The 23,659-nt window shown below is 44.0% G+C and overlaps 1 protein-coding gene across 3 annotated transcripts in view; it reads right to left on the minus strand.

Annotated features, from left to right (window-relative positions):
- KIRREL3 (kirre like nephrin family adhesion molecule 3) overlaps positions 1-23,659 on the minus strand; it is a 590,858-nt gene that overhangs the window by 23,288 nt on the left and 543,911 nt on the right. For all 3 annotated transcript variants that reach the window (XM_069948169.1, XM_069948168.1, XM_069948170.1), the window contains exons 8-12: positions 23,081-23,229; positions 20,231-20,358; positions 17,894-18,020; positions 8,470-8,570; positions 5,140-5,338 (exon numbers count right to left, since the gene is read on the minus strand). In XM_069948169.1, coding sequence (XP_069804270.1) covers positions 5,140-5,338; positions 8,470-8,570; positions 17,894-18,020; positions 20,231-20,358; positions 23,081-23,229 — 704 coding nt within the window. The remainder of the gene's footprint in view (positions 1-5,139; positions 5,339-8,469; positions 8,571-17,893; positions 18,021-20,230; positions 20,359-23,080; positions 23,230-23,659) is intronic.

Here is a 23,659-nt window from a genome sequence, read left to right on the forward strand (position 1 = left end):
CTGGCTGTAGAGTACGGTATAGTGTGCAGAGATGGGTCCCATAGAGCAGAGTGTAGTCTTTGGATGGTTCTGTAGAGTACGGTATAGTGTGCAGAGATGGGGCCCATAGAGCAGAGTGTAGTCTCTGGATGGTTCTGTAGATTAATCCCGCAGGTCCAGCTGTCCCTGGTTCTGCAGAGGTCATGCTCTTGTTCTTCCTCTTGCTCTTTGTCGCACACAGACACATCTGGCTTTTAATCTTCTGCAATCTCCATGACACCATCTGACCGTGCGGCCACAGTCTCCGCTTAGGTTGGAAGGTGCCCAAGGCTAATTCTGAGCAGTTCATTTAGTTTCGATTCAATCTACATGACAGCAGCGTCTATAAATCAGAGAGTAATGAGCGCTCTCCACCTGCCGGCCCCGCCATTTAATAAAATCCGTGCTGGCTTGGAGGCCGTCCAACTAGTAGCACATCCTTAACCCCTCGCTGACAACTAAAACTTTATACTTTATGACTTCAGGGACTTACTAGTAAGAAGAAGCAAAGAAGCCACATTTCCTCCAAAGTCTTCATCATCTCTCTGATTTAAAGTCACATTTCACTATAAGACCAGATCCTGTGCTGATAACCCTGACATCACATGCCAAAGGCAGTATTATATTAGTTATATTCTTGTATGTAGGGAGCAGTATTATAGTAGTTATATTCTTGTATATAGGGGCAGTATTATAGTAGTTATATTCTTGTATATAGGGGCAGTATTATAGTAGTTATATTCTTGTATATAGGAGCAGTATTATAGTAGTTATATTCCTGTATATAGAAGCAGTATTATAGTAGTTATATTCTTGTATATAGGAGCAGTATTATAGTAGTTATATTCTTGTATATAGGAGCAGTATTATAGTAGTTATATTCCTGTATATAGAAGCAGTATTATAGTAGTTATATTCTTGTATATAGGAGCAGTATTATAGTAGTTATATTCCTGTATATAGAAGCAGTATTATAGTAGTTATATTCTTGTATATAGGAGCAGTATTATAGTAGTTATATTCTTGTATATAGGAGCAGTATTATAGTAGTTATATTCCTGTATATAGGAGCAGTATTATAGTAGATATATTCTTGTATATAGGGGCAGTATTATAGTAGTTATATTCCTGTATATAGGGGCTGTATTATAGTAGTTATATCCCTGTATATAGGAGCAGTATTATAGTAGTTATATACCTGTATATAGAGGGCAGTATTATAGTAGTTATATTCCTGTATATAGGAGCAGTATTATAGTAGTTATATTCCTGTATATAGGAGCAGTATTATAGTAGTTATATTCCTGTATATAGAAGCAGTATTATAGTAGTTATATTCTTGTATATAGGGAGCAGTATTATAGTAGTTATAGTCTTGTATATAGGGAGCAGTATTATTATATTCTTGTATATAGGAGCAGTATTATAGTAGTTATATTCCTGTATATAGGAGCAGTATTATAGTATATTCCTGTATATAGGATCAGTATTATAGTAGTTATATTCCTGTATATATAGGAGCAGTATTATAGTAGTTATATTCTTGTATATAGGGAGCAGTATTATAGTAGTTATATCTATAGAATTTCTCTCAGATTCCCAGCTTATTCCTGTTCTTATTGACCCCCTACCCCAAAAATGGCAATGAAGCTAATAAATCTCCTAGAAGAGTTCCTCTTTAATTCTAGGATAAGGCTTTAAGTGGGACACCGATCAATAAGGGATACATTACGGAGATGACAATATTCATATTTTAAGTGATTTAATGTGCAGCTATAGCAATCATTTAATCTGAAAGGTTTCTTGGATCATACTAAGGGTCATTGTGTAAGCTGACGTACAGTGACTCTTTCTGCCAGATAGGACTTTTTCTGCAGTTTCCTGGTAAACTTTCACAATACCCTCTCTAGAACCAAGAGCAGCCCTCTCCTCAACCGCTATTCATCTATTGGTGCTGACAACCAGCCCTTATATCATGCCTGATAGGTAGTCACAGCCCCGCCCCCTGTGTAGCATCACTCATAGTAAGCTAATGTTTAATTCCACCCTTGTACACTGACAGTTCAGCTCTGCTACAAATGCATCTCTGAGATTCTGCCTGTAGTCCCCATGCACCATGTCGGATAAGCTATAAATGCATCATCTTGTTCCTGATCCAATCTCACTGCCTCACGATGAGTCTACTTTGGCGATGTTATAACCAAATCAAAATGGCCGCCCGGGCGCTTCCTTCCTATTCTGCACTTTCTGTAAACTAATACGACAGGAGAGGCTGGTGTCAGATTTCACCTTGAAGGCTCCTTCGTTCCTTCTACTACATTAGCCGCCATAATAACCTTACAGACAATGTAATGAGGTTCCCGTGATGAACTGTTCGCGGTGTAATATCGTAGCGGGCCCTCTGGCAGCCAGACATTACACAAGTCAAACATCTTCAGTCTAAACTTCACTAACAAATTGTCTTCATTTCCTTTCCTTGTGTAGAGGATTTGTATTTGTGGAGACGTTTCTAGTAAACCATTAAATGGCGCCAGATGCAGGTGACAGATTTGCTCGACCTCATCAGGGCCGCAGGTGCCGGCGAACCAAACGGGTGTGAAATGTCGCTGACATGACGGACGTCGGACAGAGACTATTTTACTATATATTGAAAATACTTTCTTCACCTGATTTAGCTGCAGATAATTTCCCAGAGGTGTCCCCGTAATGGGTGATCGGGGCGCCCTCCCCACGTACTGTCCTTAGCTGGTGACATAACACTGCAGCCTATAATTTCACAATATCTAAATACACATAATACTTGGCTGTACTGGTCTTGTGTTACACTATGCCTTTTACTCCAGTCACATCCAGAGCTGCCTTCAGAATTCCAGATCACTTTTTTTTTAGTCTGCAGAACCTCAGCACCCCCTGCTGTTTCAGTGTCTGTACAAAACACTTTATAGCCATTTAAATCTTAACAGATTATAAAGTAAGGGTCCTTTTAGACAAACAGATTTCGCGGCCGCAGGGGCTGCAAATGAGAGCCGATCAGCAGCTTGTTTGCTGTGACTTTACATGGCACGAGGAATTGATGGGCTGTATGAATGATCCTTGTATTGTTCATACAGCCCTGGACACTGACAGCAAAAATCTGTATATATCTGTGCTTTCAGTTTCCAGATCACAAGCAGTCTATACCTACCAGCATCCCGCTCTCCAGTCCTCTGGCTGCCGGCTGTATCTTCAGGCCCGCCTCCCCCAGCTGTCAATCATTCTGGAGGAGGCCGACGGCGGCCAAAGGACCAGATGCCAGATGACAAGTAGTGTGGCTGGTAGGTTTAAACTGCTGCTTGCGATCTATAAACTGAGAGCACCCATCCATATATATGTATCCTATGTGTACAGTATATCCTATATACATATTCGTGCTGTCAGTTTCCCTTTATCTTTCTCGGCTGCACAAACAGCTGTTTACACAGGGAGATGTGCGGCCAATAAAGATACATTTTAAATCAGGCAGAAAAGATGTGCTCAGTTGATAATCGGGCGTTTTCCTGCTCTTCAGTTAGTCACTATAACTTTTACATGGGCCGATTATCAGCTGCAGCAGAGTTTCTAGTGATGCTCCTGGCCGATAATCTGCCCGTGTAAAAGGACCCTAACGGGAAAAAGGTTTGCAGTAGGCAATGGACAAATATCCATTGTACAAAGTGCACTGTTCTCTGTGCATCTCAGCTATGAAGATTGTTTGCTGCAGACAATGAACAAGCAGAAGTCAATGCAGCTGTGAGGTCATACAGCCCAAGAGGACAGAAGATCCTCAAAGATTCAGGAGAATCCAGAACAGGAGATTGATACAGAGTAATGTAGTAAAGCGGTATTACACTGAATGATTATAGTTCAAAAAATCGTTAAATCGTTTGAATTTGAACGATAATCGTTTAGTGTAATGTCAGACGAGTAAACGACCAACGAGAAATCGTTGGTCGTTTAATAGAATTTGTACCTATTTTTATCGTTGATCGTTTGCAAATCGTTCGGATGCAATAAGAGGTCGTTCTCAGTAGTGGAGAACACAGTACGATCATAATTAGCTCATCTTTCTGTGTAATTGGGTGAACGATTTCAGGTCGTTCGCCATAGCGGTCATCTATCAATAATAGTTGTTCGTTGAAAAATCGCTTTGTGTAATAGCACCCTTACAAAGAAATGGCACACAAGGCTGGAATTTGCAGACACTGGACCAGCAGGTGGTCGTAAAGTTCTGCTGAGACAAAAAAAAAAAATTCCGAATGCAGCTCTGGCTGTGACTGGAGTAGCAAACCTGTCGCAACTCTATCAGTATAAGAGAGAGCAAAGAATTCACAGTAACACGTGAGAGCACAACCTCGCACAATGCTGATAGGAGTGCCGCCATCTATAATGACCATTCTGGATAGTTTACATTACGTTTTCTACGGAAAGACACTACAGAATATAATAATTCCCCCCAGAACTGTGCACAGCCTCCTCAGACGAGATCTATAATGTAAGCTGCTGTTGTAGAATGAACTACATGTCCTACAATGCATGACAGCCATGCACACTGTAGATATAGGTGCTGAGCCCATTCTGACTGAATAATCCCATAGCCCTATTGGTAACTACTGGGTATCGCAGTATGTACGCCATAATGGCAGCTTGTCGGTAAGTAAGTTGTTCCGCTGCAAACACCAAAAGCGTATAATAAGATTTTCTTTATAGGATATTTCTCAGTAGCACCTGCAGAGTAGGGAAGGGGGGCCCACTAAGTCCTAAATGTATAGGTCCTATACATCTGGGTCTAAATTAACCAGTAATAATCATTCAAATGTAATCATTCAAATGCAGCAACCAGAATTTAAAGGGGAATGCCACCGTAAAAGTATAGTTTATCTCTTCATCCACTTTATTTTTGCATTTATTCCATCCTTTGAGGCAAGATATAGATTTCTATAGACTCTCCAGCTCTGGTCATACACCACTGGTATTATATTGAGTTTGTTGGCACTAGGTTGGAGATGGTGTCCTGCTTGTTAATATGTCTCTATGAGGTAAGCTAGGGTGGCGTTCCCCTTTAAGGGTCACCTTTATTCATGCATGCATATCCCGCCCCCTCACCTTGCTCCTTCAGTCGTATAATCTCTGTGTCGGAGCCAAAGCTGTTCCACGCTGTGCAGTTGTATATGGTTTGGAAATCGGCCCTCACAATGTTGCTGATGCTCAGTGTAGATATGACGCCTTCATCCGTGCTGACTGTCTCCACCGTGTAACGGCCAGAGGTCCCTGATTCCAGGACGTTCTCTTTCCATGACCAGGCCTAGGAGGAGGATGTATACATGAAATGATATAGGTGTATACACATCCTATTTGTGTACACACAGATCCCCCCCCCCCCGTACCCCCTCATTATGTGATCGACTCTTAGGGACATGGATAGGTTCTCTCACTCATAGGTATTGTCCCCTGGAATTACTCTGTTCCCTTCATATCATCAGTAGAGATGACCGAATCGGGTTCGAGTCGATCCGAACCCGAACGTTCGGCATTTGATTAGCTGGGGCTGCTGAACTTGGATAAAGCTCTAAGGTTGTCTGGAAAACATGGATACAGCCAATGACTATATCCATGTTTTCCACATAGCCTTAGGGCTTTATCCAACTTCAGCAGCCACCGCTAATCAAATGCCGAAAGTTCGGATCGACTCGATTCACTCGGGTTCACTCATCTCTAATCATTAGGCTTTTCACCAGTATTCCCTGTAAGAAGCCACTCTATCTGCCTCTCTCGCAGCAGGAAATCCCAGCACCAGTCAGAATCTAATGACATCAGATGACTAAACTGAACCAATGGTGTAGCTGTAGGGGTCGCAGGGATTGCAACCTCATTAAAGAGAGTGTACCATTTCCCTACATAAAAAAATTATTTTACATGACCTTGCCAGTGCATAGATACCAGTGGCCATTTTTCAAATCGCTGCCATCTGTACCAGTTTCTTAATATGCAAATAGGGCGCCCCCAGTGCACCCATATCCACTCAGCGATGTGCCTCCTTCAGAATCAAGTCTGGCCGCGTCACTGAGGGGAAGCAATATTGGTGTAGTAGGGGCGCCCCTATTTGCATATTAATAAAATGGCGCAGATGGTGGGAACCGGGTAGCTATTTGAAAAATGGGCGGCGCCACTGGGATTTACATGCTGATGATGATCAGGTCATGTAAAAAATAATAAGATTATGTTGGGAAGTGGTACATTCACTTTAAGGTTGACAGCCTAGGCCTGACCCGCTGAAATTCAGCTCCAATGCTCAGAAGTATATGGAAGCTAAAGCTTTGGCTGTCCAGGCATGATGGAAATTGTAGTTTTGCAACACCTGGAGGGCTGAAGGTTCCCCATCCCTGGGTTAGAGCATAGGCTGCAGTGTTGGGATGCATTAAAGGTTGACTAGGCATGATGGGAGTTGTGGTTTTGCAACAACTGGAGAAATAATGGGATGCAACGAAGGCTGTCAGGACATGTAGCTAGAGAGAAGTACAGAACCATGGCGGCAGCAGTGGGTCCGAGCTTCATTGGATGGGATTCTAGTATAAATGGCGTATACCTATCTCACCGCCATTACTTTGCCTATAGCTGGAGCCTCTGACACAATGGCCACTGGGCTGCTGGGTCCCCCGGTGGGGCTGTGACTGTGGATATATGTAATGTAATTACTTGTTCTCTGGTGATTATCTCTCTTAATCAGTTCATGAGTGTTTGTGCATCTCTTGGCACAGAACGCACACGCTCGGCGAGATCCTCAGGCTTGTTTGTGTGTAGGTGGAAGAGGTAAAAATAGATTACACAAAGCCTCCTCTCCCCCCAGCTATCTGTGAGCCTGCGGGCGCTGAAATTGATAGAAAGAAGATCAAAGATGTCCTGGTTTTATTTTTGGAATGTGCGCAAGACTCTGGAGAAGCGGCCGTATTGACTGGAGCGGAGGCTCTGGAATAGAAGCTGTGGATGATAGGAGTGCGTTTCATGTAGGTCTGAGGCTCTGCAGGTGATGCACTGTGGTGGATGATGGGCGATGCTTGACCAGATAATAGGAATGTCAATCTACAAAAGTGTCCAGCTCTCCTGGGGAAGAGAGGATGAGCATCCCTTAGGAGGAGGAAAGGATAAGCATATACTTACCAGGAGGGAGAGAGGATGAGCATCCCTTCAGGAGGAGGAGAGGATGAGCATCCCTCAGGAGGAGGAAAGGATGAGCATCCCTCAGGAGGGAGAGAGGATGAGCATAACCTTAACAGGGGGGAGAGAGGATGAGCATAACCTTACCAGGGGGGAGAGAGGATGAGCATAACCTTACCAGGGGGGAGAGAGGATGAGCTTCCACTCAGGAGGAGGAGAGGATGAGCATCCCTCAGGAGGGAGAGAGGATGAGCATAACCTTACCAGGGGGGAGAGAGGATGAGCTTCCACTCAGGAGGAGGAGAGGATGAGCATCCCTCAGGAGAAGGCGAGGATGAGCATCCCTTCAGGAGGAGGAGAGGATGAGCATGTTTAAGGAGGAGGAGAGGATGAGCATCCCCTTACCAGGAGGAGGAGAGGATAAGCATCCCCTTACCAGGAGGAGGAGAGGATGAGCATCCCCTTACCAGGAGGAGGAGAGGATGAGCATCCCCTTACCAGGAGGAGGAGAGGATGAGCATCCCCTTACCAGGAGGAGGAGAGGATGAGCATCCCTCAGGAGAAAGAGGGGATGAGCGGAGGAGCATAACTTCACCAGGAAGAGAGGACTAGCATCCCTCAGGAGGAAGAGGGAATGAGTGGACAAGTGATCCTCAGGAGGAAGAGGAGATGAGTTGATGAGCTTCACTCAGGAGAAAGAGAGGATTAACCCCCCCCCCCATCTGTCCATGTGTACCTGCATGTATACAATACACCGGCCACTATGGAGGTAGATAAACACTGGATTTCTCTGATGGTGTATTCTGCTGCAGGAAAGTGATTAAAGGCATTAGGCCTGAGATTGCCCGGAGCAGCAGGACGACGGGCCTATAATTGCCGCACTTTTTCCGGACAGATTGTTCGGAGTCGAGCGCTGGTTTAAGTTGAGACCATGAACGATACATGACGCTCTCATTAAGCCTCATCAGGAGACGGCGTTAATTCTCCCATTTTAGACGCCACCGACTGTTTTGGCCACGCGATTCATCGGTCTGAGAGGATGGGCGGCCATTAGAAGTCACAGAGTAATGCGACCATTATCCGACCGGAGGAAGCAACAATGGACGGAGCAAAGTGCTTTATGGGCTTATACAAAATACAGTGAATAGCTGCTTGGGAAGCGATGGAGAATTTGTGAAGTTGTTTGAAGGGGGAGGGGGGAGCGACTGATATGGAAATGAATCTACAAATTGTCACAAAATGAAATTGTGCCGTCTCAAACCGCCTGGCCGCCATACTTACGATCCTGTCCGGGGGCGGAGTGCTGCGGATGAAGCACTTGATCTGTCCCTTCTCTCCATGTAAGGCGTGCTGGGTCTGCGTGCTGGAGATGATCGGGGGACCTGCAAGATAAAGCAAAAGGAATAATGTAAAAAGCTCATTCACTGTAGTTGGGAGAGTACAATTCTTTCCGAGTGACAATATCTCTGCTTGCTGTCAGTAAACAGTAACCTGAAACCCATCATAATCCAGTCCTGTCTGCAGCTATGTAGGACAGTGTATCAGTCCCCCATGTCAGCCAAAATCTATATCCCAAGTGTCAGGATTCCATTGTGGGGGAGGGGAATGTACCTCCGGTTGCCGCCAGTATGGGACTCACAGTCCTTTATTCACAATTTCACGGTTCAGCGTCCCGATTCTCAGATTAATCGAGTATTTTTGTTCCAGATGAAATCCGATCATCAGCACAATAACTGCGAATTTCACTTACAAATCCCCAGGGGAGAGACAGCAAAAAATAATAATAATAAACTACAAGCAGCGGGCGGTCGTCTCTCCCCGGCACATGAGCTGAAGAACGCAGCGAGGACACAAAGTCACAAAAATCCCTGGAAACTGCAAAGATTCACATCAAAGCGAGAGAAAAACCTCCTCCCTGAGCGGCGCACTACCCCACGGCAGCCTGCAGGGGGAGCTGTGGCTCTGTGCAGTGCCGACTCCAGTCTACAGCTGTATGGAGAAGAGATTGCTCATTGTTCTGGGCCTGGCACCGTGCCGCTCTCTGGGGCCCCTCTTTAGCATCTCTGTGTAGATACAGGAGCCTCTTATTATACTCATGTTATACATCTCCATTCATTTTATTCCTTATGTCTCCTCTTGTCTAAAGAGTCTCTGAGGACCCTGAGATTATTGCTCCCCTCCTGGAATCCTCCGACTGACGGGGGTCACAGTGCAACAAGTACCGTACATATTGCCGATTCACTGTGCAAATCACAGCGGACATCCACGTGTCATTATCCTGCACCCCAAGTGTCGGCGTGTCCTTGTCCTGTACCCCAAGTGTCAGCGTGTCCTTGTCCTGTACCCCAAGTGTCAGCGTGTCCTTGTCCTGTACCCCAAGTGTCAGCTTGTCCTTGTCCTGCACCCCAAGTGTCAGCGTGTCCTTGTTCTGTACCCCAAGTGTCAGCGTGTCCTTGTCCTGTACCCCAAGTGTCAGCGTGTCCTTGTCCTGTACCCAAAGTGTGAGCGTGTCCTTGTCCTGCACCCCAAGTGTCAGCGTGTCCTTGTTCTGTACCCCAAGTGTCAGCGTGTCCTTGTCCTGTACCCCAAGTGTCAGCGTGTCCTTGTCCTGTACCCCAAGTGTCAGCGTGTCCTTGTCCTGTACCCCAAGTGTCACTGTCCTGTACCCCAAGTGTCAGCGTGTCGTCATTCTGTACTTAGTCATTGTCCTGTACCCCCATGCCTATATATCATTGTACCCTAAGTGTCAATGTGCCGTCACCCTGTACACCAAGTATTCGAGAACAGAATAAAGACACACTGACACTTGGGGTACAGGATAATGACTCACTGACACTTGGGGTACAGGATAAGGACACACTGACACTTGGGGTACAGGATGAGGACACGCTGAAACTTGGGGTACAGGATAATGACACTTGGGGTACAGGATGAGGACATGATGACACTTGGGGTACAGAGTGAGGATATGGTGATTCTGCAGCTTTGGTTGCTGAGTAGATGTGGGTGACTTGTGTTTTGGGGTCCCCCTATTTATACACACACTCTAATCTACTAGCCTCTATGGCGGCTCTGCAGCGGTGTGTATGGAGCCGGGCTCTGGATCCTCTGGACCCTCCGCCTGTTGCGTTCCTCTCCCATTCTGAATTATTAATAGATGGGGATAACAATGCTCATACGCTGCTCTGTATTGCGGAGGAGACATGTAGACAAGTAGCATGGCGGGGTGACGGCTAGCAGGCGGGATACATGATGGCCTTTGTGTTCTCTATAGATCCCTCCAGTGTTTACTGGAATCGCAGAGAAAGACTTTATAGATTTTCTTTGTTCCTTTGTCACCTTGTTGTGGACGTCTTTCCTGTCGCCCGACGTCCGCCCCTCCCCCCAGCCTTCGGTTTAGTGGATGCCGGGCGAATTGACTTTATTGCAGGCATAAGTGAAGTCTCTGTGTTTATTAGCTGATGGGGAGCTGTTATTAGCACTTCCCATAATGCATCGCCCTCCCTGATTAACATAAAGTCACATTGTAAACTTATCTCATCACTAAACTTTCAGGATTTTCTCCATTTCTCCTCTAGTTATCAAGCCTTTTACTATGTTATTCTGTGTTATTCTTTTTCTTTCAAATCAACTAATTTCAGAAAGTTATATAGATTAGTAATTTACTTCTATTTTAAAAACTCCAGTTTTCCAGTACTTATCAGCTACTGTATGTCCTGCAGGAAATGGTGTATTCTTTCCACTCTGACACAGTGCTCTCTGCTGCCACCTCTGTCCATGTCAGGAACTGTCCAGAGCAGGAGGGGTTTTCTATGAAGATTTATTACTGCTCTGGACAGTTCCTGACATGGACAAATCAATGTAACTTTTTGAAACCAGTTTATTTAACAAAAAAAAACCAAATGCTGGAGTACCCCTTTAAAGTCTATTCATGAAACAGGAAGCTCAGGATGGCCACGCTGTCAGCTTATTGAAGGGTAAACCCTGCCATGTTAGGCCTGTCTCATATTATAGGGGCCTTGTATCAGTTGTAACTGGATAGGATATAATGGGGGAGATTTATCAAACATGGTGTACAGTAAAACTGGCTCAGTTGCACCAATCAGATTCCACCTTTCATTTTCCAAAGAGTCTGTGAGGGATGAAAGGTGGAATCTGATTGGTTGCCGGATGTGACTGAGCCAGTTTCACTTTACAGCATGTTTGATAAATCTCCCCCACTGTATCCACGCCGTGACCCGGAGGAGGAAGGGAACACGCCAGGCATTTGTTAATTCCATGCTGCGCCGGGTCCACCCTGGGCCGCCCGCCATGCAGATTGCCTATGTATTTTTAACACCACAGCTGCTCTAGATGCCAACCGCACCACTACACAGCGTATAGCTGGAGCTCGGGTAACATATGGGGCACAGGAGCTAGCGAGTACATTGCCATGGATGACAGAGCTGAAGTCCCAGACCGGGGGTGGGGGCTGTATGCACTAGGCAACGTAACACACTGTGAGGTATATAGATATAATATATAGGAGATGGGAGAACTTCATACTGGTCTTATGCTCAGAACAAAGCCAAAAGTAGCATTCCCCAACCACTCACTACCCAACTACAACTCCCAGCATGCTACACACATAGGGGGAGATTTATCAAAGGGTGTAAAGTTTAGACTGGTGCAAACTACCCACAGCAACCAATCACAGCTCAGCTTTGGGCAGTGCTGAAAGGAAAGCTGAGCTGTGATTGGTTGCTGTGGGCAGTTTGCACCAGTCTAAATTTTACACCCTTTGATAAATCTCCCCCATAATGTAGTAAATGTGACCTGCAGTCCTATGTAACACCACAGATAACACAGTGATATCTCTGAGTACAGATAATGTTGTAGATGTGACCTGCAGTCCTATGTAACACCACAGATAACATAGTGATAACTCTCTTAATTACAGATAATGCAGTAGATCATGATGTCACCTGCAGTCCTATGTAACAACACAGATAACACAGTGATATCTCTGAGTAAAGATGATGTAGTAGATGTTACCTGCAGTCCTATGTAACAGCACAGATAACACAGTGATATCTGAGTACAGATAATATAATAGACGTTCCTTGCAGTCCTATGAAACACCACATATAACATAATTATATCTCTGAGTATAATGTAGTAGGTGTGACCTGCAGTCCTATGTAACCCCACAGATAACACAGTGCTAACTCTGAGTAAATAATGTAGTAGATGTCACTTGCAGTCCTATGTAACAGCACAGATAACACAGTGATAACTCTCAGCAGTCCTATGTAACACCACAGATAAAACAATTATATATCTCTGAGTACAGATAATATACATGTTCCTTGCAGTCCTATGTAACACCCCAGATAACAGTGATATCTCTGAGTACAGATAATGTAGTAGATGTCCCCTGCAGTCCTATGTAACACCACAGATAACACAGTGATATCTCTGAGTACAGATAATGTAGTATATGTCCCCTGCAGTCCTATGTAACACCACAGTGATATACTATAGTATAATAAGTGTTCCTTGCAGTCCTATGTAACACCACAGATAACATGGTGAGCACAGTTGCCGCAGTTCTCGGGGTGATTATATAGCGTCATTCTGTTACGACCATGAACAGACACAGGCCCCCCCCATTGTGCATCTGATCTGCAGACAGGAGGGTCCGGCAGGTCACCGCATCCTGCGACTTTCTTGTCGTTCCCCGGTGACACCGCTCTCCTTTTTTTAACGCCTGACTTCATTGAAAATTTCCCCGTCGTCCGCCCTCCCCCGCCCGCGCGGTTTCCTTACCGCTGCTTTTGTTTTCTGCTAGCTATTTAATTGTAATTAAACTCCTGCTGTCGATAAGGGAGCGCGAGCAAAAGGAAAACAATATCACTTTGCACGGCGCGGTGAGATAAAACCAAATGGCGCATCCCTCATCCCGGCTCCATGTGATGCCACCGGCGGCTCTGCTCGCCGCTCCTGCGCCCTCCTTACTGCATTATCCCAGTGTGTGTGTTATTTAGGGACAGGAGACCAACTGTGATCGGGGAAATGAGGAGACGTGGGCAGCCAGGCTGACAGGCCCAATCTGACGGCAATCATTGCTGGGTCCTAATGCCTAAGGTCACACTGCACGCCGCTCAGTCTGCGCCAAATTCTAATCTGTATAAGACGCCATTGTCTGATTTGTGACTGTAGGAAATCTGTCTATAACGGTAGCGAAAATACTGCGGATTTTGCTGCGTATAAGACTGGGTTCACACTACTTTTTTTTCCATCCATTTTTGAAAAAAAAAAAAAAAAACAGGATGAAAAACGGATATATTTACTTGCATCTGTTTTTCCATTGATTTCAATTATTAAAAAAAGATCAAAACGCATTTTTTTTTTTCAACGTAAACAAAAACATAGCTGACCTTATTTTTGTTAGGCTGGGTTCACACTATGTTTTTGAAATCCATTTTTTTCATTAGTTTTTTGCAAAAAACGGATGAAAAAGGGATGGAAAAAACTGATGCAACTTTGTGCATCCGTTTTTCCAGTGACTTCCATTATAGAAAAAAAGGATCAAAACAAATTAGTTTTTTTTTTTTTTTTGACGGACAAAAAATGTTGACCACGTTTTTTTGTCCGTAAAAAGAAAACGGATCCGTTTTGATTTTTTTTTTAAATGGAAGTCAATGGAAAAACTGATGCACAAAGTTGCATCTTTTTTTTTCCATCAGTTTTTTTGCAAAAAACGGATGGAAAAAATTGATGCAAAAACGTAGTGTGAACCCAGCCTTGAAAAGAAAAAAAGGATGCGTTTTGATCCATTTTTTTTTTATAATGGAAGTCGATAAAAAAAAACCACAAATACATCCATTTTTCCATCTGTTTTTCATCCTTTTTTTTGCAAAAACGGATGATAAAAACGTCGTGTGACCCTATCCTTAGTTGTAGATGTTTGACCAGAGTCTCTAAGGGTCCCTTTATATTAGCCAATATGCGTCTGAGTACTGATACAAACGAGACTGCCGCTCACCTACAAGGCTACATCGCCGATAACATTTATTACTATGAGTTTTATTCGGAACATCTATAAAAGGGGTTGTCCAGCAAAAATTATTTTGTTTCAAATCAACTGGTTTTAGAAAGGACCAAAAAAATGGTAATTTACTTCTATTAAAAAATCTCAAGTCTTCCCATACTTATCAGCTGCTGTATGTCATGCAGGAAGTGGTGTATTTTTTCCAGTCTGACACAGTGCTCTCTGCTGCCACCTCTGTCCATGTCAGGAACTGTCCAGAGCAGCAGCAAATCTCCATAGAAAACCTCTCCAGACTGGAAACAATACCACTTCCTGCAGGACATTCAGCAGTTGATGAGTACTGGAAGACTGGAGATTTTATAATAGAAGTAAACGAAAAATCTCTGGCAGTTTTCGGCACCAGTTGATCTGACAATTTTTTTTTTGCTGGAGTACCCCTTAAATTCTGTTTTGACTACTTATTGGTTGGCTTGCACTAAACGGGCACTGTCACTTTAAAAACACTTTTGACATGCCAAAAATGTTGAATCGGTCCGAGTTTGGTTGCTCAGACCTAAACCAGATGCTAGTATGAACCAGGAAAAGTTTGAAGTAAGGGGGTTTTACCCCAGTTCTGTGACACCTGACCAAGACAGACTCCCAATGCAAGTCTGTGAAACTGATATTGGTAAGTACAGTCATTTTACTACCTTTCCATAGTATTTTATGTTTTCCATCTGCTCTAATACAAACCGCTTACTCTGTTCCTTTCAATTTCTCACATCCTGTAATGGTATTCCTGTTTCTGCTGTACACTCTAGCTAGGGACTCAGCCAGTGATTTCCTCCTCTCAATACTTACCTTGGTAACTCCTTTAAAGGGGTAGTTCACAAAAAAAAAAAGAAAAGAAAATAATCAACTGGTGCCTGAGATTTGTAATTTACTTCTATATAAAAAAAAAAAAAAAATCTCCATTCTTCCAGTACTTATCATCTGCTGCATGTCCTGCAGGAAGTGGAGTATTCTTTCCAGTCTGGAGAGCAGGAAAGGTTTTCTCTAGGGAATTGCTTCTGCTCTGGACAGTTCCTGACATGGACAGAGGTGGCAGCAGTGAGCACTGTGTCAGACTGGAAAGAATACACCACTTCATGCAGGACATACAGCAGCTGATAAGTACTGGAAGATATTTTTTTTTTTTAAAGTAAATTACAAACTTCTAGCACTTTCTGTAACCAGTTGATTTAAAGGTTTTCTTTTTGTAAACTACTACTACTAAAGTCCTGTTTTTAAAGAGTCTAGGGGGTGGGGCTTATTACTTCTGGTTTCCCATTTTCCTTCAGGGAACGAGTCCTGACTATACCTGAGAGTTCCCCAACCTGTTGCCCTCCAACTGTTGCCAAACTACAACCCCCGGCATGCCCTGACAGCCTTCGGCTGTCAGGGCATGCTGGGAGTCGTAGTTTGGCAACAGTTGGAGGGCAACAGGTTGGGTAACATTGCTTTGCATGGTTCCTGGCACCTCCTCGGCCCGGGCCTGGCATGGTATACAGTTAGCCGTATTCTGGAAGCCACATTTGCAGTCACAAAGACCTTATAACGTCTCTAAACTTCACATAACATTTCATGTGCCGCAGCCTGAGGACGCCGCACGCTCCTCCACCACCTCTCTGCGTCGCGTCGCCTAGTCGTTCCTCTGTAACCGTAGAAGCGGACTGGCCCATATACAAGCGGCGCCGGGGAAATTGTTATTCCGGCTTCTTAATGGGAACATAAACAGGAATCTAATATTAAAAAGCTAAATCTGCTGCCTGCTTCACTGCAAGAGATAAAGATATAAAAGAGATTTACGCCGCCGCGCTCGGAGCGCAGACAAGGACCGCCGCTTGTAGGCGACTTTTCAGGACACTAATAAACACCAGCTTCTCCTATAAAAGGATGGGATTAATGAACAGCCCCATAAATACAGGGACTGAGTCGCCTTCTGACAAACTGCTGGGAATTCTACTCATCACATCTGTTCCTGGAAAAGCTGGGTGACCATTAATATGGCTGCCAAGACAGCTTACACCTAGGCTGTCACCTAGCTGTCTTAAAGGGGTACTCCAGTTAATCAACAAGTTTTACAGATTTGTCATTTACTTCTATTTAAAAAACTCATACCTTCCAGTACTTATCAGCTGCTGTATGTCCTGAAGGAAGTGGTATATTATTTCCTGTCTGACACAGTGCTCTCTGCCGCTACCTCTGTCCATGTCAGGAACTGTCCAGAGCAGCAGCAAATCCCCATAGAAAAACCCTCCTACTCTGGACAGTTCCTGACATGGACAGAGGCAGCAGCAGAGAGCACTGTGTCAGATTGGAAATAATACACAACATACAGCAGCTGATAAGTACTGGAAGACTGGAGATTCTTAAATAGAAGTAATTTATAAATCTGCATAACTTTGTCACACAAGCTGATTTAAAAGGATCCCCCCCCCCCACCGGAGTGCCCCTTTAATGGTGCGTTCACACCTACAGGATCTGCAGCTGATTTTCTGCAGCAGATTTTATTTAAATAACTGAACACAGCATCAAATCTGCTGCAGATCTGCTGCAGATCCTGTAGGTGTGAACGCACCCTAAAGAAGATTTACCAACCAGTAACCTGGAAAAACTGACAATCAATATGGCTACCAATAGGACTTACCTTGGGACTGTCACTTTTGCAGACTCTTTAAGGGTACAAACACACACACCGTATAGGCAGCAGATTATATCTAAATAACTGAACACAGCATCAAATCTGCACCATCAAATCTGCTGCATATACGGTGTGTGGGTTTGTACCCTAAGAGTAATTCTGCCTCCCTACATCACAGTATAGTTTCATATAAATTTACCAGAGAGGTTTACCATTCAGTAACCTGGACAAGCTGGGTGATAATCAATATGGCTGCCAATAGAGCTTAAAGGGGTTATACAGCGCTACAAAAACATGCCCACTCTTGTCTCCAGTGTGGGTGGGGCGTTGTAACTCAAGAATGGGGCTGTCTATAGAGCTTGTTTACACTTAAGAAAAGTAAATCTGCACCCCCACACTGCAGCACCCCAATGCTGTTGTATATCAGTGCAGAACATTCAGGAATCTGGAAAAGCTGGGTGAGAACAATGCTTTCCTAGAATCAGCTCCTTCTATCCGCTTAATTCTTTTGGGGTATTCTGTTTCTCGAAACGGTATGAGCAAGCTGTAAAAGACCAGTGTTGTCACCCAGCTCAACCAGGCTCCTGAACAGTAAATCACAGAGTCATACAAAACCTAAAGACACTTGTCTGTCCCCATCAGCTTTACAGAATCTGGATGGAGACACAACGCACATGCTCGACCATCACTCCCCATTCAGCATCCTGCAAATCATGGGGGGGAATGATGATACATTTATCAGCCATCCTACATTTTGTATATAAGGAATCCCCTTTAATTTAAAGGGATTTTTTACAAGATTAGAAAAATATGGCTGCTTTCTTCCAAAAACAGTGCCCCAGCTGGCCACAGGTTGCGTGTGGTATTGCAGCTCAGAACCAATTACTGTAATGGAGCTGATCAGCAATACCAGATATTAACAAGAGGAAACCATCTACAGTAATTCCCCCTCCAGAGGTATTGTGAAGGGTGCTACTCCCAGATACTGGGGGTCCTGGCTGGTTCCTTACCATTGACTGTTAAGGTGAGCTCTCTCTCTCCAGCACCCACCCGAGGTACAACCGCTCGGCAGACATATTTCCCAGCATCCTCTTGGCGCACATTTTTTAGCGTCAGGTAGTTGTCATTGCTCAGGACCTATGGGGATACATACAATATATTAAAAACATTACAGAGACAATAGTTACAGGATGATTATAGTAGTATTACACATCTTCCTGCTCATCCTCTCCTCACGTCTGTATGTGACTGCCTCGCTGCAGACAAAAAGCAGGGATTTCCTCCTATTAAAGGGATCCACCATCATTGGTTCTACAGTTCAGATTAAGCTTTTGTGAAAAATCATTTTGGAAATTGCAGTTTTTATTCTGGCCACTAGATGTCAGTACAGCAAGACAACCATAATAGAACTGCCTCATTTTACAGCAAGCTGTAAAGACTGTTAAAGGCTATGATGGAAGTTGCCGTTTTGCAACATTTGGAGAAGCACAGGTTTATAGATTTGTAATTTACATCTATTTAACAATCTTGTGTCTTCCCATACTTATTAGCTAATGTATGTCCTGCAGGAAATGGTGTTTTGAGTCTGACACAGTGCTCTCTGCTGCCACCATAGGTTTTCTATGGAGATTTCCTCCTGCTCTGCGCAGTTCCTGACATGGACAGAGGTGGCAGCAGAGAGCACTGTGTCAGACTGGAAAGAATACACCACTTCCTGCAGAACATACAGCAGCTGATAAGTACTGGAAGACTTGAGTTTTTTTAGTAGAAGTAAATGACAAATCTATATAACTTTCTGAAGCCAGTTGATTTGAAAGAAAAAGATTTTAGCTGGAGTGCCCCTTTAAAACAATCCCAATCCAGGGGGACAGGGGTAGTGTTGCAGGCCGCAGTAATGTTGCAGGTTATGGGTCCCACCTTATCTCTCTATACTTGCAATTCCAGAAAATAAATTATTTACCCTTTTGTCTTTTTTTTTTTTTACATAAACGCTGCAGAAAATTTGTAAAACTTGAAAAATAAAATTCGGTCTTGTAATACGATCGTGCCCGGACTATAAAGCCGCCGACCTCAGGAAAAAGCACAAAGTAATATTTTTTGCCATTTTAACTTTAGAAATAAATGTCAAAGCTTGAGCGGCGATTCTGCCCTGGCTGTAAAGGTTCAGGCTGTGAAGCGGCTGGAGAGTCGGCTCCTGTCCTTAGGAGTCTGCCCAACAGAGTGAACTTATTAAAAAGTGGCGCAGGCAGCTGTGCTCGGCACTCGCCCATGACGGATTTCAGCTCCTGAGGGGGTTATATTGTTTCTTTCATGAGGGGGTCACGTGACCAAGATTACAGAACCATGTAAGGCAGTGCTCCCCCAACTGCAGAACTACAACTCCCATCATGCCTTGACGTCTCTTATCATTCTGAGCATTGCTGTCAGTGAATGTATACAGGAGAAGAGACGTGATTTGCACAGGAATGATGCTCTTTGCAGAGGGGCAGACCTCATTACAGTGTATCAGAGCGCTCCTTGTACTGGACCCTGCATGTGTGTCAGTCATAGTAGATTTTCAGCCTCTGTGTGTAAGCAAGAAGGGTAAGATTCATTGACAGCAATCAGAGGTCTTGAAAATCAAGAGGACGTGAAACACAGACAGCTTTACTTCCATAAAACTTATTTTAAAGGGTTTTCTAAGAGTAAACACATTCGGAAACAGCACCGCTCTTGTTCATTCACTTCAATGGAAGTAAGCTGCAATACCCCACACAACCTGAGGACAGGAGTGGTGCTGTTTCTGTTTTTTCAATACTGGATAAATCCTTTAAAGGGGTGCCCTGGTGAAAATCTTTTACTTGAAAACATCTGGTTTCAGAAAGTTATATAGATTTGTAATTCATTTCTATTTAAAAATCTCAAGTCTTCCCATACTTATCAGCTGTTGTATGTCCAGCAGGAAGTGGTGTGTCTTTGCAGTCTGACACAGTGCTCTCTGCTGCCACCTCTGTCCATGTCAGGAACTGTCCAGAGCAGCAGCAAATCCCCATAGAAAACCCTCTCCTGCTCTGGACAGTTCCTGACATGGACAGAGGTGGCAGCAGAGAGCACTGTGTCAGACTGGAAAGAATACACAACTTCCTGTAGGACATACAGCAGCTGATAAGTACTGGAAGACTTGAGATTTTTAAATAGAAGTAAATTACAAATCTGTATAAATCTATCTTTAAGGCTGGATTCTTCAGTATGGAATCCAGGCTGCCTCGGGGTCACACTTGTGGTGCAATGTTCATGCACTTGGAGTCCTGTGAGTGGTGGAGGATAGGAGTTATAGTCCTCATTGTTCTTAGATATTTCCTACTTACCACACCTGAACCCCGCTTCATCCAGACAATGGTGAGTGAGGGGTTACCGATCCAGGCACAGTGGAAAGTCGCTTCAGATCCCAGGTCCACAACTATGGATTCAGGTTCTGTGGCCATACGGGGCCCAACTGTAGGGAGCAAGAGTACGAGAGTTACCCCCAGCCAGAAAGTGTTACCCTATGTGAACAAGCACTGAACAATATGATCAGAAATTCTATACAAGGTCTATATGCCAAGCACTTTCATTGGTTTACACAGAGACTGTATAATACTGCAGACACTCTGTACGTGGGCACCATGCATATTGGATCCTTATAATAACAGTGAAGTGCGTGCAGTAACAATATGTACAGATACTTTCATTTACCCTTCTATTACATCTGCCTTTATACTTGTAAGTAACATCCAGAGCTGCATTTACACTTCTGCCGGCTGCCCTCGGAGACTAAAACAGCTAACAAGACCCAAGCACGACCCAGTTGCAAAGAATCCTTTGTTTATTAGTCATGTCATCAAGACCTGACAAGGTGCAAATCTGCAACGTTCCCTCCTAAAAGAGGTTCCGCCAGCTCGGCACTTACAGAAGAAGCCAGGCGGAATAGCACGTCAGAGGGTGAAGGTCACACATCCATCGGATTGGGTAAAGACTGTGCACACTTTGTATAGCATGGTATCAGACTGTGCACACTTTGTATATCATGGTATTAGACTGTGCACACTTTGTATATCATGGTATCAGACTGTGCACAGTTTGTATATCATGGTATTAGACTGTGCACAGTTTGTATATCATGGTATCAGACTGTGCACACTTTGTATAGCATGGTATCAGACTGTGCACACTTTATATATCATGGTATTAGACTGTGCACACTTTGTATATCATGGTATCAGACTGTGCACACTTTGTATAGCATGGTATCAGACTGTGCACACTTTGTATATCATGGTATTAGACTGTGCACAGTTTGTATATCATGGTATTAGACTGTGCACACTTTGTATATCATGGTATTAGACTGTGCACACTTTGTATATCATGGTATTAGACTGTGCACACGTTGTATATCATGGTATCAGACTGTGCACACTTTATATATCATGGTATTAGACTGTGCACACTTTGTATATCATGGTATTAGACTGTGCACACTTTATATATCATGGTATCAGACTGCGCACACTTTGTATATCATGGTATCAGACTGTGCACACTTTGTATATCATGGTATCAGACTGTGCACACTTTGTATATCATGGTATCAGACTGCGCACACTTTGTATATCATGGTATCAGACTGTGCACACTTTGTATATCATGGTATCAGACTGTGCACACTTTGTATATCATGGTATTAGACTGTGCACACTTTGTATATCATGGTATTAGACTGTGCACACTTTGTATATCATGGTATCAGACTGTGCACACTTTGTATATCATGGTATCAGACTGTGCACACTTTATATATCATGGTATTAGACTGTGCACACTTTGTATATCATGGTATTAGACTGTGCACACTTTGTATATCATGGTATTAGACTGTGCACACTTTATATATCATGGTATTAGACTGTGCACAGATTCCTGACGCTGACTTTTGACCTTGGCCACTTAATTCTCATCCTCCTACATGACCCCGACAATTGACTGATACCTGACTGGGTCTCTTGAAGGGGTATTCCTATCTCCTATCTGTTGTATGACATGGCTGGTGAACCTTTGGCCCTCCACCTGTTGCAAAACTAGTTCCCATCATTCCTTATCAGCTGAAGCTAAAGTTCCAGCTGCCCAGGCATGATGGTTATTGTAGTTTTGCAACAACTGGAGGGCCGAAGGTTCCCCATCCCTGTTGTTGGACATGCCAAATACAATTATTTAGCAAATTGCCTCCTCCTGATATTCTGCTTTTTCCCTCCCACTGTGGACAGATCATTCTCTAGGTTAGGGTGGGTTCATACTGAGGAATTCTCGCGGATAATATCCCCGTAATTCCGCTGTCTGTCCACGTGCACGGCCGCTGGCCCCATAGACACCATACTATGGGCCGGCGTATTCCGCTATCCGCCATGTCACTTCTTTCGTCGGATAGCGGAATATGCCGGACCATAGAGTGGTGTCTATGGAGCCGGCGGCCGTGGGCGCAGACAGACAGCGGAATTCCTCGCATATTATCCGCGAGAATTCCTCAATATGAACCCATCCTAACTGACCACCACTCTGCTCTTAAAGCAATAGATGGCTGGTATAGATACAATGTAGCGGTATAGGGGGAAAATCAATCCCCTACATCGTCAGCTTGGTGTGAAAAAGTTGCACATTTTGAGCAAGCTCCCGTTTGCACTACTTTTTGCTGTTTTCCACGACAAGTCTAAAAAAAAAGAAATGGATGGGGCTTGAAACAAGCGGATAGTGCCCAAGTGCCGCCTTAATAAATCAAGCAAATTCTAAGAGCAAGCCGGTCTTAGTAAGTTTCCCCCATCGTGTATATATACACTGCATAATATATACAAATATGTATAGTTATACATACACCAGCCAGACCACTGCTTTTAGAGCAGAGTGGTGGTCGGTAACCTAGACGAGTTGTCAACATAGCATATCAGGAAAAGGAGACAAGTTTGCTAATGATTGTATTTGCAAACATGTTAACATATTTAACTTGATGAACTCCACAAGTATAACTATAGTAGCTGAGATGGGAAAACAAATAATCCGTCACTCTGACTTGTGAAACTGACCAAACTCTTGACTTTCATCCCTGATGGTGCTATATGGAAGACAGCAGCCAAAATATTGGTTGAGAGATATAATGGACTCTGGATAAAGGGGGGTTTGAGTCTTACAATAAACATCTACTGTTCTGCTGATGTTGGTGCTGCCCAGGGCGTTGGTGACCTCGCACGATACCGGTTCGGAGAAGTAGGAGTAATCCACCACCGTCTCGTAAGTCTCCTCTGTCACCTCCTTCAGCAGTTGACCGCCTTTCGCCCACCTAAAAAGCCACAACAGACAACGTGAGACATAAAGTGAGATGCCCCCCCCAGCTATTGATACAATTGGCAACAAATTACTTTCAATAGTAAATATTGTGTAAGATTGTGTGTTCCATCCATTACAGTGTTACAGAGCTTTGTATACTGAGGACTTTCCCTGCTTACCGAAGACAGTCCCTGCCTACCATGACCCTTCCCACCTAACTGATGACAGTCCCTGCCTACCATGACCCTTCCCACCTAACTGATGACAGTCCCTGCCTACCATGACCCTTCCCACCTAACTGATGACAGTCCCTGCCTACCATGACCCTTCCCAGCTAACTGATGACAGTCCCTGCCTACCATGACCCTTCCCAGCTAACTGATGACAGTCCCTGCTTACTAACGACAGTCCCTGTTACAGAGGACCTTGTCTGCTTACTAGGG

The sequence above is a fragment of the Dendropsophus ebraccatus genome, chromosome 12 (assembly GCF_027789765.1).
Source record: "Dendropsophus ebraccatus isolate aDenEbr1 chromosome 12, aDenEbr1.pat, whole genome shotgun sequence".
Taxonomy (NCBI): Eukaryota; Metazoa; Chordata; class Amphibia; order Anura; family Hylidae; genus Dendropsophus; species Dendropsophus ebraccatus.